The sequence below is a fragment of the Rhinolophus ferrumequinum genome, chromosome 25, assembly GCF_004115265.2.
Source record: "Rhinolophus ferrumequinum isolate MPI-CBG mRhiFer1 chromosome 25, mRhiFer1_v1.p, whole genome shotgun sequence".
NCBI lineage: Eukaryota > Metazoa > Chordata > Mammalia > Chiroptera > Rhinolophidae > Rhinolophus > Rhinolophus ferrumequinum.
Genome location: NC_046308.1, coordinates 733,535 through 752,196, shown reverse-complemented (window position 1 = coordinate 752,196; position 18,662 = coordinate 733,535). Strand labels below are relative to the sequence as shown.

General features: G+C 54.6%; 1 protein-coding gene across 3 annotated transcripts in view; it reads left to right on the top strand.

Annotated features, from left to right (window-relative positions):
- The window catches only part of SFSWAP (splicing factor SWAP), a 66,240-nt gene that overhangs the window by 29,514 nt on the left and 18,064 nt on the right, over positions 1-18,662 (top strand). For all 3 annotated transcript variants that reach the window (XM_033097733.1, XM_033097732.1, XM_033097734.1), the window contains 6 exons: positions 651-876; positions 1,786-1,917; positions 2,487-2,580; positions 3,497-3,665; positions 7,983-8,213; positions 9,662-9,852. In XM_033097733.1, coding sequence (XP_032953624.1) covers positions 651-876; positions 1,786-1,917; positions 2,487-2,580; positions 3,497-3,665; positions 7,983-8,213; positions 9,662-9,852 — 1,043 coding nt within the window. The remainder of the gene's footprint in view (positions 1-650; positions 877-1,785; positions 1,918-2,486; positions 2,581-3,496; positions 3,666-7,982; positions 8,214-9,661; positions 9,853-18,662) is intronic.

Genomic DNA, 18,662 nt, shown 5'->3' with positions numbered 1-18,662 from the left:
TGAATTTTCTTTGATTTTACTGGAGTTTTAATGTCTGCCCCTGCCCCCTACTCCCCCGGTAAAAAGGTGATTAAGCCCACAGGAGTTTCCATTGTGAAAACAACGGGCTGCTGGCACACGTGCCCAGAATGCATCGGAAGCTATTGTGCGTCCCTGTTTATAGCAGCAGAGCCTGCAGTGGCCGAGCCTGCAGTGGCCTCCGTGACCATCAGGACCTCCCGAAGAAGTTGCAGCACATCCCGGAGGGCGGGTGGCGACCCCAGAGCCCAGTGTCAGCACGGGGCGGGGCCGCGCGAGGAAGTGCGGCGCCCAAGGGCTGGGTCACGGCCCTTCGGCCGCGTGGCCGCGGGGGCAGGCCACACGGGAGGAGGGTCGCCGGCGGCTGCCGGAGGGGCGCTCTTCCCAGTCCGCACGCCCTGAAGTCGGAGCCCACAGCGCGTCTCGGAAGGCCCGCGTCCGGCCGCTTGGTCCCCAGCCGCTCCCTTCCCGTCGCCCCTGGGTGCGTCTGGATTGCCTGCCGGGTCCTTCCAGACGCGCTTCCCGAGCCGCCTTTCTTGCACCAGGAAATACAGGAATGTTTGCCGGCCGCCCCTTTCTTACCCCTCGCAGCGCGCCCTGCCGCCCTCACTCCCGAACGTGTGTCTCCACAGCGACGGTGGCCGCCGTGTACTACAGCTACTACGTGCTGCCCGACGGCACCTACTGCCTGGCGCCGCCCCCGCCGGGGGCCGACGTGGCCGCCTACTACAGCAGCCTGCCCGCCGGCGTGGCCGTGCCCGGCACCACCGCCCCTCCGCCTCCCGGGACCACGCCGCCCCCGCCCCCGACCACCGCGGACACGAGCAGTGGGGTGACCTCCACCACCATCACCACAAGGTGCGCCCCTCACCCACCCGCGCAGCTCGCCTGGTGCCTTTGTGTTCTTGGGTGGGGGGGCCTTTTTCATCTGGGTCACCAGAGGCTCTCTTCCCTGAGCATCTCTTACCCAAAGCCCTACGTTCCAGAGCCAATAGGGCCGCGGAAATCGTCAGCGCTGACCCTGGGGTAGTGCAGACCGAGCTGGGGAAGGTGGATCCCAGGGGCGCCCCACGCGCCCGTGGCCCCACACCTGTCCTCGCCCTGTTGGGCAGGACGAGGTGACCCCAGTGGGGAGGAAGGGAAGCTGCGGGTCCGTGCTGTCGGTGGAAGAGACCTGCGCGCGTAGCCATTGTCAGCCGGGGGTCCGGCCAGCACACCGCTGCCCGATGAGGAACGACTGCCGCCCGCGGCCGGACCCCCGCGCCTGTCTCGGGCGCACGCAGAGCTTTCCGTGTTCGTGGGCCGAGCGCGTCCACCTGTTCCGGGCTCTCGAGGGGGCACTGGAGTGTCTCTGGTTGAAAAGAGCCTCTCCGCAAACTTGACGAAACACTTGACTATTTCTACGAAGTTACCCATTTTCTGATCCTAATTGAGAAAGTCAGACATGAAATGCAGGTGACGGATCATGCTAGCCAGTTTTGTTTTAACAAAAGCCAGTGTGATATAGTCTTGGCTGTGTCTGAAAATTAGGTTATAATGGAGGAAAGTGTTAGGAGAAAAAAATTCACCTGTTTTTGTGACTTTAGTCTCCTTTAGTGTCCTTTCCACCATTGGCAGTGCTATTTCGGTCCCTCTTGTGAAGGGATCCACTTGACTGTGCTGTTTGACGCGTCACCTCATGAGCAGCTCCTCCCTGTGTGTGTTTGGGGTGGATGCCAGTGTCCTCAAGGTGGTTCACCTGTGATGTGATTGTCGTCTTGTCTGCAGTGCCCTTGCTCCCGTGGCTGCCATCATCCCCCCGCCCCCCGACATTCAGCCCGTGATCGACAAGCTGGCCGAGTACGTGGCCAGAAACGGCCTTAAGTTTGAGAGCAGCGTCCGTGCCAAGAATGATCACAGGTGAGCCGGCGGCTGTGCGTGGTGCGGGCAGAGGGAGTGGGGGTTTCCTGTTGCTCACTGGTTTCTAATGTTTTTAATCTTTTTGCTTATGTGTTTAGATAAATACATCTTCTGATTACCCTGTTAAACTATTCAGAGTTGGGGGGTGTTTTCTTATTGCGTTAGCTGTTTCTAGTTTGCTTTGTTTTTTAAATGATAAATGTTGACGCTCCCTAAAATAAAAGGCTGCAATTCGTCCTTTCCAGGAATGTGCTATGGGAATTCAGACACGCATCTAGGGGGGATTTTGTTGTTTTGTGCCTCGGGCAGTAAAACAGAACGTGGGCTGCATTGCAGTGTGGTCTGTGTGATAGGGACATGGGCTGTGACCGCTGTGCCTCAGTCTCCCTTGTCTGTAACATGGGTGGGGTTCACTGCAGCTGCTGCGTGCAGTTGCCGAGATGCTCACTCAGTCACTGCAGAGCGTTTGGAACGGCACCAGCGCAGTGGGTGCACAAGCCGCAGTGGCCGCGTGGTGGCACCCTGGCAGCGTGTGTGTCTGCTGATGGCCCGTCCCCTTTCTGTCGCAGATTTGAGTTCCTGCAGCCCTGGCACCAGTATAATGCCTACTACGAGTTTAAGAAGCAGTTCTTCCTCCAGAAGGAAGGGGGCGACAGCGCACAGGTACGGCTGCGGCTCCTCTGGCCGGCTCATTACAGACACAGAAGTGCCTGTTCTCGGCCCTGGGGGCTGTGGGTTTGGCGCCTGATTGCAGGCCTAATGCACGCGGTGTGCTGTCTAACTTTTCCACCTCAGAGTTGAATGAAACTTGTCGATCTGTTGAAATTTCATCCATATTCATAGTTCATTGACGACCATCAGTCCAGCGTGTTTTAGAAAAATCCCATTTCTTCAACCAGTCGATGTTTTGGTCGGCTCTTTTAGCTCCTTCTCGTGGAAGCTGTATACTGTACTGTTGTACTAACAAACACGTACGTGTGTGTGAAGTGTGAACGTGCACGCTCACGGCTGACGTGGGCAGTGTCCCCGGTGGGCGCTCGCTGCCTGCTTCCTGCTCGTGTCCCCTCACGTGGCTCTTGTGCGCCCCAGGAGCGTTTCTTCTTGTCTTTGCCGTACTTCCTCCTGCCTCCACCCTCCTCTTCTCGGATATGTGGACACCCTGACCCATTTTAAACCTGTTTTGGTAGAGAGAGAGCAGGTAGAGAGAGGCCTTGTTTATCAGCGGCCGTCTTCACACTCTTGTCTCTGATTGCTCAAACTGAAGAAAACTGACTCGTCTGTAGGCGATGTCACAGTGTGGGGTCCTAAAAGTATTCTGTCATCGGTCTCCAAAGAGGAGGGAGTGAGCGTGGGTCCCCAAGGCAGTGCCGGGCTGGAAGGAGCTTGATGGTCGTCCAGAGGGGAGGAGCCTCTGCATCAGAAAGCAGCAGGTCGGAATTTGAAAGGATGGTGCTTGGCATTACTTCGGCAGGAACGTAGGAATGCTTTTATCCAGGGAAATGTGTGTATAGGCTTCATGTTTGACAAACCCTACGTGTTTCCTTACGGAGCAGTTTACAGCCAGCTTTAATCTCCGTAGGCAGTGTCAGCACCAGAAGAGGCCCCTGCAGAAGCTGTTCCTGAGAAGCCGAGTGACGGAGGGGGTGCTGTGGCTGAGGACACGGCTGACGCGGGCGGAAGAGGCGGCTCAGGGCCGAAGAAGGAGGTGTCGTCCAGTAAAGCCGTCCTGGATGGGAAGCTCGTGAAAGGTACGTTGCGACCTTTGCCTTCCAGACGCTGCTCCGCAGTGGGAGGAGCTGGGGGTCACCTGAGGGGCGGCACGAGCGCAGGGACAAGGAAGCCCTGCATCTGGCACGCTGCTCGGTAGACCTATACGTTGGCTCGTACTGTCCTGGCTCGGACTTGGTCACCGGATGTCCACTCGTCTTAGCTGTGCCTTTGTTGGGCAGCCTGTTCACGCAGGTTGGTGGGGATGCGTAGAATACTTCAGGAACATTCCAGACCCCCAGACTTCTGAAGCTCACCGTGCAGATGGTGCCACTGTCATCAGTTTTCTTTGTTAGTGAGTCCCTTGCGGCTCTGGACTAGACAGAACTCCCCTCACCCGTCTGGTTACCTTGTGTTCTTGGAAGGGTGTGGGTCGGCCTAGACAGACAGACGCCACAATGGCCAGTATAATAAGAAAAGAAGGAAAGCTCACGCAGGCACGGTAGGAAAGAATTGTGTGGGAGCAACGCGTCCCACCTGGCGGGAATGAGGTAGGGTGTTTAAGCTGGTGTCCCAGCCACGCGGCCGAGCGCAGGGCTTGTTCAGAGGTGACGAGTGGGTCGTGCCACGGACTGGGTGGTGAGGAGGGTACCCCCTGGAAAGGCCACCTTGGCCAGCTCGTGGGGGCTCCGCCCTCCACAGCAGGTCCAGGGACTTCCAGCAGGGCCACGACACACTGTGCAGGTTTAGATCAGGGAACTAACTTTATCCACTTGGGTGACTTTGTGAAGAGGTGAGGCAGAAAAGCCATGTTGGAGGGTTTTGGTGGCACGATGGCCCGAAATAGAACTGTAACCGAAGTAGAAGAGGGAGTGTGTCAGGGGTGCAGGGGCACCTGACAGTGACAGTGACAGCTGTTGAGTCACAGGAGAGGCACAGCCACGCAGCTGGGAGGAGCTGGGCTGCAGTTGCACAAGGCCTTTCTCTGCAGAGGTGCCTTTTCTGACAGGCCTGTGATCAGGGGTCACCAGACTGACCTGACGGACTCGGAACATGCAGTGACTTAGACGAGCAGAGAAGTACCTTTGAGCATTTCATCCTGGGGGCCCCCTGAGCACCCCCTGAGCACATGTGTCCCGTCTCCCGCCTCCTCTAATTCTCACTGGAGTAACTGAAGGAATAGCGTCAGTAGGGAAGAAATGGGTGGTCCCGTCCATGTCTCAGAAGCACAAGCCACCCCACCGGGAATTTAGCTCATTGGGAAGACAGGGACACTTTGGGACTTGGTGGAAGTGACGCCCAGGGCAGCCCGCTGCCGACCAAGGAGGGGGCGGGCGACAAGCCAGGGCAGCAGGCCTGCCCTCCAAGGGCTGCTGCCCACAGGCCATGATGTCCTGTAATGGCAGGTGAATGGCACTTCCCTGCTGCCCTCTTAGCCTGAGAATCCGAACCGGACAGGCCTGCCTCTGCCACCAAGATGCGGGAGTGCAGGGCATGCAGCGGCTTCGATAGTTGCTGAGTGGCGGTGAACTTTCCAGACTCCTGTGTACTCACAAAGTGGCAGGTGTGATAAACTGCGGCCTGAAAAGGACGGCTTAGGCAGGCAGCCGTGACAGCACTGAAGTCGGGGAGCCTGAGGTCACAGGTCCACGTCCCCCCAGATCTCCACAGCGAGTGAAGGTCAGGTGGAAGGAAGAAAGGCATCCAGGCGAGAGCAGGCAGGTCGTCCTGGGGGAAGACCCGTCAGACTCGGGTCTGTAATATTAATGCCATGGCATTAAGGCGTCGGAAATTCTGACTGGAAAGTGTTCTGAATGCTGGAGCAGACGTGTCAGCGCTCGGCGTAATTAGTCACGGAAAGTGAGGACGACGAAAACGTTTCTTGTCAAAAAGTGATCAAGTACAGTGAAAATGTGAAAAACCCATGACGTGGACCAAATTCTAAACGTAAGTGCCGACTGCTCCTAGAAACATCTGGTTCACCAGGATGTCCGGTCCAGCAGGGCTTGTTAGCTTTTAAAATCCAAAAACTGGAAATAGTCCTGGGAGGCTGTGAAATGAATTGGCCTGTCCATACTGAGAAACTGTTGCCGCTCTGAAGTGGAACCGTGTCTGCACTGTTGATACGGGGAGACGCTGCGGCAAGTAGCGGGCTGACGCCCCTGCGTGACCCCATCCTCCTGTGCACGTAATGTCATGCGCACCTGCCTGTTCAGGTGGCTCCGTCTGCGTGGCCTGCGATCTTTCGTTTGTTCCCGTTTGTAACATTTCCCATTGAGAATATGTATCACTTGAAGTAAGAAGCTAGGGATAAAACACGTTACCTACAAATGGAAGCGTATTTATGTGGGAGATGGAGGACACGGGGCTGTGTGGGCTCATGCACGAGCGTCCCCTGAGTGTCTGCGGCTCTGGGCCTGGCTCTCAGCACGTGGGCGCACAGACCCGCCACCTCAGCCCTGCAGCCCGCCCTCTCCAGGCTCGGGGGTGAGCAGACCACGAATGCACAGCACAGACTGCAGAGGGGACTGAAGGAGAGTCGGGGGGGCCTGTGTGAGGAGGTTGTCGTGTGAGCTGAGACTCGGGCACCCGTGCGACAGCCCCAAGCAGAGGGCCGGTGGGAGACCCTGACCCCGCTCCCTGCTCTCTGGCTGAGCCTGGGGGGAAGTTACCTGTCCTGGTGGCCTCGTCCTCGTGTGCAGACGGGGAGCCTGGCAGTCTGTGTGTTGGGGGAAGCGCAGTTTGGGTAAGTCACCCAACAGTGCTGAGTCCCTGTGCTCTTAGGCCCTGCGTGGGCAGGCGGGAGCCTCACCCCCGCCCCGTGCATCAGCTCCTCTGCAGAGCCATGTTTGCAGCTGGCCTACTGTTCCACTTTGCAGGAGGAAACGGTTTGGGAGTCATTGTTTACAAATTATTTCATGATGTAATATTTTAGTCCCAAGTTAAGTCTGAGTAATTTTGTTTAACATTTAAGTGAGGCTTTCTCTTCTTTTAAGATTTCCTGATTCTGTTTGTTAATGAGACCATGTTACAGTAGGCAGTAAAGGGTTGGTATTGTTAAACTTTTTTCTCTTATGGAAAATTTCAAGCATGCGTGAACAACAGAGCGTGGAGTGGTGGCCTCCCCAGCCCCTCCAGCAGCCCCAGGGACGGCCTCGTTTTGTAGGGCTCGGTCCGACTCCGCCTCCGCCCCCGGAGCATTTTGGAGCAAGTCCCCAGTACATGCGTAGCCTTTTATCCATAAATGTTTCACATGTGTCCCCAGGTGTTAGGATCGGTCATCACATGAGCACAGTGACCTGCGTGGCACTTGCTCCCTAACAAGGTGCAACTTTGACACCCGGCATGCTGCCAGTTTTCGGGGTGCTTGGGGACGTGCACCTGCAGTGCCAGCCTCTGCCGTTGCTCTTGTTCATTCTGACTTGTCACTCTCCCAGCGTCAAGCGCCCTGGGTGCGCTATGGAGCGTGAGGGGATTGTGTCACAGATCTAGGCTAGTTACACGCTTCAGGTCCCACCTGGCTTTGGGACAACCTGGGGCTCAAGTGGGGTCACTGAAGAGCACAGCCCCTTCTAGAACCTGCCTTTGTGGACCGAGATCCTTTTCCCTCCCAGAGTTGGCTGGTTTGTACTGAAATCTCTCTTTATCGTGCTTTACTTGAATATCCTCCATAAAGAATAACTTGCTGTTTTTAAAAATAAAGCATCTCGTTAATAAGTGTGGTTAAGAGCCAGTGGCCATGGTGTCTGAAGGAGAAAGGGGCTCGGTGCATGAGAGTCATGTGGATGGGGTGGGAAAGAAGACGCTTCCTCTGCAGCCGTTGTACTTCCCGTCCATTAAAATTTCCAGATATTCTAGGGGAGACAGTTGAACTACCTGATCTTCTGTTTTTCCCGGTTTAAAATCTTACAGTGTAAGAATAGTCTGACAATGCCCAGCAGAAAGTTTGCCACATGAAGGGGATTCTGTAACTGTTGATTTGTAAGAAAGGCCATTTTATAGAGTTGGGATTCTTGTACCTTTTCTCAGTGGAGTCGCATCATATGCCAACTTGGGCAAACTCAGCTGTTGCTGAGCCCAGAAAACTGACACTGACCCACCTGCACTCGGTCATGCCTCCCTGACGTGGCCCAAGATGGAGCCGGCACCAAGTGGTCCCCCTGACAGGCTTGGCTTACGTGGGGCCTCACGTGGGGCTGCCCCTCCTCGCTGCCCCTGGTGTCCTCTGCGTAAGCTGTGGCTCCACGTATGTCCCCTCCACCGTTGGAGCTCATGGGGACGGCGGGGCCACGAGGATTTCTGCTCTGTGTTTCCAGGTACCTGAAAATGTGTTAACCGTTCTCACCTTTTCTCAACAGCTTCATTTGCTCCAATAAGCTTTGCAATCAAGGCCAAAGAAAATGATCTGCTTCCCCTGGAAAAAAACCGTGTTAAGCTAGATGACGACAGTGATGATGATGAAGAAAGCAAAGAAGGCCAAGAAAGTTCCAGCAGCGCCCCAAACGCTCACCCGGCAGTGGCCCCGCCCTGTGTGGTGGTTGAGGAGAAGCGGCCCCCACTGACCCAGGAGGAGCTAGAAGCAAAGCAAGGTTTGTCTGTGTTTTATCTATTTGTTTATTTTCCCCCCTTCTTCCACCACCCCTCCCTCCCCCACTCCGGTTCAAGCCGTTGTTTCTCAGTCTAGTTGTGTAGGACACAGCTCCCTGGCCCCTGCTGGTGTTATGAGCCTTGTGCTCCCCCTCCTGAGGCATCTGGTCGCGGTCGCCAGTCATCGGTCGGCCACTCACAAGCTCACAGCAGCTCTCGCCGGCTGCCGGCCACTCACACTGGCCACTGGCCGCTCCTGACAGCCCATGGCAGCACACAGCAGCACATGGCAGTTCACGCCAATCTCCAGCTGATCATGGCAGCCCAGCGCCAGGGAGAGCTGTTCACAGTCTTAGGGTGCAGCTCACTGGCCCATGTGGGAATCGAACCGGCGACCTTGGCATTAGGAGCACGGTGCTCCAACCACCTGAGCCACCGGGCCAGCCCTGTCCGTGTTTTAAACCCTTTGAAAGAAAAAAGTGCCTAAATACAAGATGAACCCACTTAGCCAGAACTGCCGAGCCTGACAGCCAGCGTCTCAGCCTGCAGGCACCAGCCCCTGTGGGAGCTGTGTGGGGCCTGTGACATGTCAGGCAGCACTGCTCCCCTCAGCCTGAGAGGCAGTGCCACGGGGGGTGGGGAGGAGCCGCCTTGCCCTGGCGCTCTAATGGAGAGGCCTTGGCACCTGGGTGGCGGCCCTGGGGCCAGCGTCCAGCTAGGAGCCACCCCTGCCCTTTGTGTGGCCGTCGCCCACCTTGACGATGCCCAGGCCCAGGCTGGTTTCCAGGCTGCAGCCGTCCTCACGGGTCACGGCACGGTCACCGCCTGCCTGTACCACATGGACCGTCGCACAGCCTCCGACCCCGACTCCAAAACAGATTCCGCTCTGCTCCAGAGTAGTGCGTTAACGATTGCATTTCCAGCTTTTCTTTATTCTAACTGGCTCCCGCAATGTGCTTTTTCTGCATATGCACAGACAGATGAAGCAGCGTTTATAAAAGGCGGTTGTTACCCACAGGATGCTTTCCTGTCACGGACATGCCCTGTGCTGTAGTTGGTCTCCCCAAGCAGCCTTGTGCTCACGCCTGTGCCTGGACCTGCACTCGTGTGTGTGGACCGGGCCGTGTGCCGGGTCATCTGGAAGAAACCCTTTCAGGGTGCCTGCCCCCTGCTGGGGGTGTCCGGACACCATTCTGAGAGCCACCCCAGCTCTCACTGGGGTGGGGGCCCATCAGCCTCTGCCTTTGATTTTGAAAGTGAAATTTGAAAATACCAGTAATAGTAAGCATTATAAACTAACTCTCAAAATCCGATTTGCCCGATTTTTTAATGTGTCCTGAAATTTGTCTTGTTCATGTTTTAACATGACTGCTTTGTGGTTCATGATCCCTTTCCTGCCTCATGTAATACTGCTTGCTCTAAACGTCACTCCTTCTGTTTATTCCTTAAGCAAAGCAAAAGCTGGAGGACCGCCTGGCAGCTGCTGCCCGGGAAAAGCTGGCCCAGGCGTCAAAGGAGTCGAAGGAAAAGCAGCTTCAAGCAGAACGTAAGAGGAAAGCAGCTCTGTTTTTACAAACCTTAAAGAACCCTCTGCCAGAAGCAGACGTCGGGAAGGTCGAGGAGAATCCCTTCAGCGTAGAGGTAGGTTCACAAAGGGCCGTGGCAGCCCCGTGGGGACACATGGTGGCTGAGAACCCGGGAGTGCCCTCTGTCACTGGTCCACTGGTCAGGGAGCCCACCCAGGCAGCAGGCTCTGCTTTGTGGCTCAGGGCTGTGGGGGTCTGTCTGCACCTGCCGGCAGCTTACACCCACGGCAGAGATTCTGCCGGGGGGGCATGTGTCAGTGTCGGTAGTTTAACTAGAAAGAAAGGTGAGAGGTAGTACTGCCGTCATCTCTTGAGAGGGTCAGGTGCCCACGGCTCGTCCTAAGCTGTGTGACCCAACTTCGCCCCTCTGGCCGTTTCCTTCCTTCAGCTGGGTCAGAGCCGGCTGCCCTGCGGGGCTGCTCACAGTAGTGCCCACGTCACGTGTGTGAGTGTCCCCAATGTGCCTGTATGGCTGCCTTCCCCTCACAGTGAACGGGCCCTGCACATTTTGACTTTAATTACGTTGACATTTCTAAGAGTCTGGGCCATTATTCAAAACGGATTTTTGCTGCACAGAGCCTGTTGGTTGGTTTTCCGTGGAGATCAGATTTTCAGCGTTCTGTTGAAGGTCAAATCAGCTTTCTCGCCTCAAGAATCAATCCGAAACGCTCTCGAATCTGGCAGGAGGCCTCAAAAATAATAGCTGGACTAGGTGGGAGGAGCAGTGAGTGTCCGTCTCATGAGCTCGTGTCAGCTGTGGGCTGTGGCCTGGTGCCCTGACTGCTGCTCTGGGCCCCCGCTTAGCACCCACCACCCGGACGCTCCACCTCTGTGCTCCCGGCAACGAGCGTCCCCAGGGCAGCCCATCCCGGAAAAGTGACCTGTGGTCACTCGCTAGCTTAGGAGAGACCTCTGCACCACTGCGGAAATTAAATCTGCAGCAGCTAAAACTGGTCACTGACACTACGGCAGAGAAAGTGCTTTTGATATAAGAGTGGGAGAGGGAGAGTGTAAAATATTTCCACCTTTATGGTGGCAGCTTTAAAAATTACGTCCTTAGGAAGCAGCATGGGGAACCTAAGAAAGCCGGGGGCTGCTGCTGCGGTGGGAGGGGCGGCGGGGCTGTTTTAATTTCCTTTATTGTTTTGATGTCATTTGTGCGGTGAGTAAAGGGCTTAATTAAAATACATCTGCATATGGAGATACTTTAACCGATTATATTACATAGTCACATCTCTATTTTCTAATGTAATTGTGTTTTAATGAAAACTCCGTCACAGCGGCAGTCACTCGTCATTAATCCCGTTTCCCACTCTGCTGGGTTGGCTCGTCATAGCCACAGAATTATTTCCTCGTGAGCACACGCTGGACTGCTGTTCTCCTCTTACCTTTGTGTGTGGCGTCTCCACCTTCCTTGTTTCAAGCATGTGTTTTGAATCTGTAATACGTAGAAATGAGTGTTTATGCTTCTTGTTTAAATCACTGGGTCACTCTTCCTGGGTGTCTAGTGGGAGAGATTGTAGGTACTAAACAATTTCAGCAAAAGTGTAATGGTAGCAGCAGATGGTGATAAATGTCTTTAATTGCTTTGAAACAAAAATAGTTGAATTAAGTTGGCAAATGTCATAAATGAGATCCTCACTCACAAGTATTTTCAGCCTATAGCGGCTTCTGGAGACAGGTTAGCCTGACCTCGCTGATGGCTCCGCGTGCACCGAGCTCGCAAACGGGGCAGGTCGGCCCCGCTGCACAGCTGCAGAATTTTAGTGTCCGGAGGGATGGACATTTGGTGGGTCGGCTCCCTGGTACCCAGGGTGAGCGGGTGGCACCCCAGACCCATCTGAGCAGATGTGTGCAGGTGGCCTGGGGACACCGTTGAGAAGGCGTGGCTGGAAACCTGACAGGTATGCGTGGTCCTGAAGCGTGTCCACCTGAGGGGAGGGGCTTCCTGTCTTGCCTGCCTTGTGTGAGACCCGCGTGTGCGTGTGGTTTTAGGCCAGACCCTGGAGAAAGGCATAAAGTGGAGAGCAGAGATCTTTTTCTTCTCTGTATGCTTTTCTTTTCATTCCTAGGGAAACACCAATTATTTATTTTCTGATTGTGTAAAATGGACATTCGTACACTTCGCCATTTAACCCTTTTGAAGCTCACGGCTCAGGGGCATTAGACACGTTCACACTGTGGACAGCCGTCGGCACCACCTTCCCGGGTGGACCCCTGCCCATGGACCGTCGCTGCCCAGCCCTCCCCGGCGCCCCTCTGCTCCAGGAATGACCGCCGTCAGGCCTTCCTGCACACAACGGCCATGCAGCAGCGTTTGTCCTTCATTCCACTTTGCAGACTGTCCTTCCTTTTTAAGGTGAATAACATTCCATGTGTCGGTTCACAGTCCTCCCACAGTGGGCGCACCTGTGCGTTACTCTGGCATCTCGATGCCGTCACAGCAGAGCTCTTCCCACGCCGGTGTCAGAGTCGCGCTCCACGTGGTACAGACACTTGGAAAACACTTATTGGGTGAGTGGCTCTCAGTCCCTTCAAAGGAGCCGGTCTGCGTGGCCACCATCCCCTGCAGGTGGCAGTGCGAGGTTCCAGGTCGCTGTGGTAACGTGCCACTCTCCACAGTGCTGCTTCCTGGGCCTGTGTGCACACTTCTGGGAGCGTGTCGTCAGGCCGCTGGCCTGGGAGGGCCTTTTCATTTCAGATACCGCTAATTTAGCCCAAACACGACTGTCGCTTTTTGTTCATCTCCACGGGGTGTGAAAATAAGTGTGTCTTCACACCCCTGCCAGCATTGGTCATCATCAGCTTTTAATTCCCATCAGTCTGGTCGGTGGGAAATGGTGTCTGTGGTCTAACTTACCTATTCTAATTCTAAGTGATACTGAGTAACCTTTCGGAGGTTTCATGGCATTGTTGCACACGCACGCACACACACACGCACGCACGCGCACACACACAAACCGTCCCTGAACGTCTGCTCGTTTCCTCCTGGCTTTCTGTCTTCATCTCTGCTGCTTTGTGTTGGCTCTTTGTCACCAGCATTGCAAACCTTTTTCCTCTTTGTCCGTTTTAATCTACCCACTTGGAATTTATTTCAGTCTAAGGAGCATGTAGCTAGATACATGGCACAAATCACAGAATCACCCATCTTTTCCCACTAACGTAAGGGGCCTCCTGTATGAGTGCCCAGGTTCCCTCTCACACTGGTTCTGCTTCTGCATGACTGTCTGGCGCCACTGATGGATTTGTTAGGACTCGGGGGTTGACGTCAGGTGTAGCTTTAAATGACTAAGGTCTTAAAGTGTGTTTACCAACACGGGCAGGCATTAACAGTGTTTAAAATATATAAAAGCGTATGTGTAAGTAACCCTTAGAGATTCGTGCATACGCCATACTTTCCAATTTTGCAGTGTGTGTGTCTGTGTGTGTGTGTGTGTGTGTGTGTGTGGAAAATGGAGAGAAACCAGAAACCTTGGCTCACACCCTTTTGAGTTACCATGCGATCACTTACGTAACAACAGGCTGCGGGATGTTTTTGTAGGTAACAGTGATTTTTCCAGGTTCACGATCCTGCCAAGTTTACAGGTCCAACACGAGTTAGAGCAGGAAATGGGAACAAAAAGCAGCCTGTGTATGTTGGGCACGAGGCACGCTGCCGTGTGGATTAGCAGCCTGGTTCTTACCCAGTGACCATAAAACTGCATTTGTGTGGTTGACGTCGCGTGAGCATTTCCACCAGGACAGCTGCGGGCACACAGCAGCTCTAAATGGCGTGTGGGGGATTGCCTGGGCCTCCAGGGGCAGAGGCAGCATGTGGCCTGTAGCCCCCCCCCACCCCCCAGACAGAGGGGTTTGTAGTGGGCCTGGGGCTTGGGCAGGGCCTCGGAGCCCCCTAGATCTGGAGAGATGACTGATGCTGGGCCAGAGACCGCCAAGTGGTAGGTGTGGGGGAGCCTGATCAGGCAGCGTGGTTAGTGAGAAGGTCTGCAGAGGGGAAAACAAAGCTGGAATGGGAAACAAGGCAGATTTGGGAGAGCCTGACCTTGGGCCTAACAATGACAAAATAAAAGCAGCATTTGCCAGAAGAATATGGCTGTGGCTGTATGTCGGGCAGATGGGAGCAGAGGCGACAAGGCAGTGAGAGGACTCCCGACCGGGTACACACTGGTCAGATAAGGGGGTGGTGCCTGCAGAACAGACACATGGCGGCACCTTGCAAAGCGTCAGCCAGTCTTGGCAGTGGGATTCCCTCAGGAGCTCGAGGCTTGTGAATGGCGGGCACCAGATAGAGATTTGGAAATGCCATTTCAGAGGACGCATTTCAAGTCTGAAGCCTTCAGTCTTGTGTATAATTATCCCATTTCCTAGTCACTGTAGCGTTACTGCACAAATAAGATTTTATTTTGAAATACTTCTTAGTTTGCTTTCAGGCAACTCCTTTTCCCACAGCAGGAAATACTAGTTGTAGGTTTGGGAGCTGTTATAATTTGTCTGCAGATGCTTTGTTGTGATTGAAGGACTGATCAGTATTGTTTTCCAGTGTCACTAACATGGAGGGCAGTGACTTTTTACTCTGATAAAACGACTCATTTTTCAAAAGTCCCCCCTTGATGTCTTGCAAACTCAATGAAAACCAACCTGTGCCCTCCCCTCCGCTCTGCCGACTTGTGCTTCGATCACTTCTGCTGGACATGAACATCCCACCCCGAAAGGCAGCCCTGCCCGATGGGGGAGCTGGTGCCGTGCCTCCCGCAGGCCGCTTCCTGACCTGCTGGCCCGGCCTGTGCAGAGGGCTCGGCTGGGCACCTCCAGAAACCGTTTGCACGGGCGGGAGGGCTTGGTGTGACTCAGCAGTGACTTGTCTGTCTTCTGGGTTATTCATACATCCCTTTAAATTAATGGGCAGTTGACACTCTTCCTGGTTAAGCCGCAAGTGGCATTTATGTCGAAAGTTACTTTCTGCCTGGATTTGCACTAATAATGTGGTAGCCATAGCTACGCGTGGCAGTTTAAATTTAACTTAATTTAAATTAAACAAAATCCACAGCTCAGGCCCTTGAGCACACTGGCCACATTTCAAGTGCACAGTCGCCTCGTGGCTCGGAGCTGACGGCAGTGGGCCGCTCAGACCCAGAACGCGCTCACAGTGCAAGCTCAGGCCCACACAGCTGGCTGGCTGTTCATTCTTCCTTCTTATCCCCACCTGACTGCTGTATCTGTCGGGGCTTTGATTGCACATGTGACAGACCGGCCTCACTGCCCCCAACGGGTCTCCCGCCGCGCCCATTCTCAGTCCACGTCGGAGAGGGCCTCATGGGGGGTGGACGGTTCTGGCCTGTCTCCTGGTCCTCATGACCTGAGCTCCGCCGGAAGTCGGGATGCACAAAGAGCCATGCCCACCAGACAGCATGTGCACAGTAGGGGCGTGGGTGCCGGGTGCACTGTGCAGACAGCCCTGCTGAGCTCTCATGGAACAGCTCATGGCTCGCGTCACAGAGAGCGTGACAGCCACTTCCCATGGTTCAGCATGTTCCTCAGCGTTCTCTGCCTGTTCACGCAGCCGCACAGAGTGCTGTTGGGAGGCTGGTGGTGCGCTGCTGTCCTTGGTACCCGAGACCAGCGGTACTGGGAGGCTGAGTGAGCGCCCTGCCTTCCGCTTGGGTTTGATGAAAGCTCCCAGCCCCAGCCCAGAGCTCCCGCAGCCCAGCTCCACCACCACCTGTCTGGGCAGCACGCCGGGCCCCGAAATCTCCCCCAGTGGTATGTTTCTGCAGACTGGCTCTTGGCACCTGCTGTCTGGGGGAGGTCAGGCTGTGGGCTAACCCCAGCGTCGTCCTCTACAAATGCTCCTCCTCTACAAATGCGGGTTGTCCTGGTGCCCTGGGGGTGGGGATGTGTCCTGAGTAGGCCCTCCCCCCTTATCCAAGCGCCCCCAGGGGTGCCTGAAACCACGGATGCACCGAACCCTACATGCACTGTGTTTGCTCCTGTGCACACAGACCAGTGATAAAGTTTGATTTGCAAGTCGGCGCAGGCAGAGGTTACCGGCAACAGTAAAACAGGACAGTTCCACCAGTGTGCTGTAATAAGAGGCACGAGAATGGGGTCTCCCTAAAGGCCGCTGCTGGCGCTGCACTCAGCCCTGCGACCTGTGAGTCGATGCAATGCCCACGTGACCAGGTGACAGAGGTGCTCTGTGGTTTAAACGCATGTGGTTTAAAACTTAGAGATTGTTTACTTCAGTCGTTTTCCATTTACTGTGATTTCAGACTGGGGGTGGGGGGACTGCTGTATCGCTGACAAAGAGAAGCACGGCCGACCCCAGGTGCAGCGTGGCTCAGTGTCACCTGGGGCATGTGGGTAGCGAGGCTTGTTGGGTCCTGGGCTGCGGTGCAGACAGCCCGCGGCTCTGCACTGCTGTTACCTTTGTGCTTTTGTTCTCGGGTCTAATTGCTGGGTTTTTAATATCCTTTGAGTACTTGGAAGCTGAAAAAAAGCAGCGAGGCCCACGCAGTAAATCATCGTAATTCACCGTGGCAAAGGGCACCAAGGTTGCCGGTTTCACTTCAGTGGGGAAGGTAATCACTTTATTCGAATAAATAGGTCCATGGCTTGATTACAAGTGAGGTTTTGAAAATATTGATTCAGTTATCCGCCGCTTGAAGGTGGAGGACTAAACTTTCACCGCGGTGGTGAGCTGTGCCGATAGGGGAAGGCGGGAGCGGCGGGGAATCAGACACTCACATGACCAGGCTGGCAGTAACGCGGGACTCCACGCTTAGTGCTCCTGTGGACTTGGGCTTGCCCCGTTGTGGTGTCCCCCGGAGCACGTCTCCTCTCTCCGTCAGTATGACAGCACAGTCACAATAGCGAAAGTGGAGTTCTGTCCTGCGGCAGTGACGGCAGCACTGGGTTTCTGTCTCTCATCCCAGAACAGCCCACCTGTGGGACCGTAACTGTCTGTTCTCCCTGAGATGGGCTCGGTTTCTCTGGGGTCCCCCTCACCCCCGTGCCTGGTCACAGAAAGGACATGCAGCAGTGAGCGGGGCCGTGCCCACTGACGGGCTTTCATGAGGCCTCGTGCCCTCATGGAAGTTCTGGGTGGTGGCTTGTATTCCCGACTCCCATCTCATTTTGCATGCGATGTGTATCCCTCACTTAGAGCCCGTGGTTATGGGATTTTTAAATGCATCGCGAGCTGGTTTTTCTGGCCGAGCTGCTACAGAGCTCTCCTCAGCCTGCACACCTGACTGTGCCACACACTGGCCACGAGGTCACGGGGGGCCACTCTGGGTCTCATGTGACTCGTCTGAAGGGTGCATGCTGCTGCCTGGTCTGTGCCTGCTGGGGGGCGGGGCAGCCACGGGCTTGGCCAGCATTTCTCTCTCTCCAGCCTCTACAGTTAGAAAATTTGCTACATCTTATTTTTTTTATTCTTAATTTAAAGTATCACCTTGTGTGTATGCTTCTAGACAAGCCCTGACTAGAGCCAGAGTGGAAACAGGTATTCTTAGATACAGAGGTCGGTTTTTTTATGGAGTATTTACATGTTAGAATTGTTCTAACAAACAACAAATTATTTATAAATTTAACCTGGAAATTGTAATTACACTAAGAGAATTTGAGTTAGAAAGACTGGTTCTAAGAAATGTCCTGAGATGAAACAGCTCCACTGGAGACAGTTTAGGCAGAGCCTTGAAAGTGACCTGGGCATCAATGACGAGGGACAGTGGGGACCGGATGAGGGACCCAGGCAGCCGCCACCTCCTTCCTCAGCGGCGCCAGTCCCTTGGTCACTTGAGGTGGGAAGAAACTGCTTTTGGAATGGGCGTGTGGTTGCCTCCCTGCTCACGATGAACAGAAGATGGAGAAGTCACCGCAGGTCATAGAGATCCCCCACCCGCCCCAGCACTGGTGCTGCTCCCCTCAGAGCCAAAGCAAGAGCACATCTCCAGAAGAAACAAACGTTTGCACGAAGTGCTCGTTTCCTTCATCCTTTGGCCTGTTCCACGTGGACCCAGGAGAGGACAGCAGGGAGCCCGGGGCAGTTGCAGAATTACACTGACCCGGCCCGCGGCCCGCGGGGAGGCCGGGCTCACTCGGTCCCACAGACCCTACAGCTGGACCCTCTGCGGCACAAAGTGATAAATGGGGTTTTTGGTGGGTGTCAAGCAGTGTGGTGTTTACCAGCTGTAAGTCAAGTTCACTTAAAGTGAGCTAAGGAATCCCGAGGGGAAGGGCTAAAGCTGGGTGGCTCCTCTGTGAAATGGTGGTGGTGAGTCTTGTGGGGTTTTAGTTTGGAGACTTTATTTTACAGTGTGACGTGGACAGATGTAATGTTGATGAAAGTAGGATCACTACGTCACGTTAAAACGCTGAATACTATTTCACTGGATGTACCGTACCCGTTGTGGTCATTCGCGTTGTTTGAATTCCTGGTCACAAGGTGATGTGATGTGGGTCCGTAGGTGTGCGTCTTGCACACTTCGGTGAATGTCTTAGGGTAAGTTCCTAGAAACGGGATTGTTCTGGGAGATGTCCTCTGTTGAGGTGCTCGTGTTCCTTCTGTGAAAACAACAGGCGATGCATTTCCTGTGTGTGTCTGCTGTCTCGATAAGGAGGTTTTTATGATGAAGGGTAATGTAGTAAGTGCAGTAATATGTGCAGAATAAGAGGGACTTGTGCTGATGGCACTGTCTTGTTTACGATTAGTTATCGACTGTTTCTCCTTTGGTTTTCCTGAGTTAACATGGAGCACCGTTTATGTCTAAGGCGTACAGACAGCATAATGACGTGACTGACTTATATTGAAGATGATCCCCAGAATAAGTTTCATTAACATCCGTCATCTCATGTAGAGGGAGG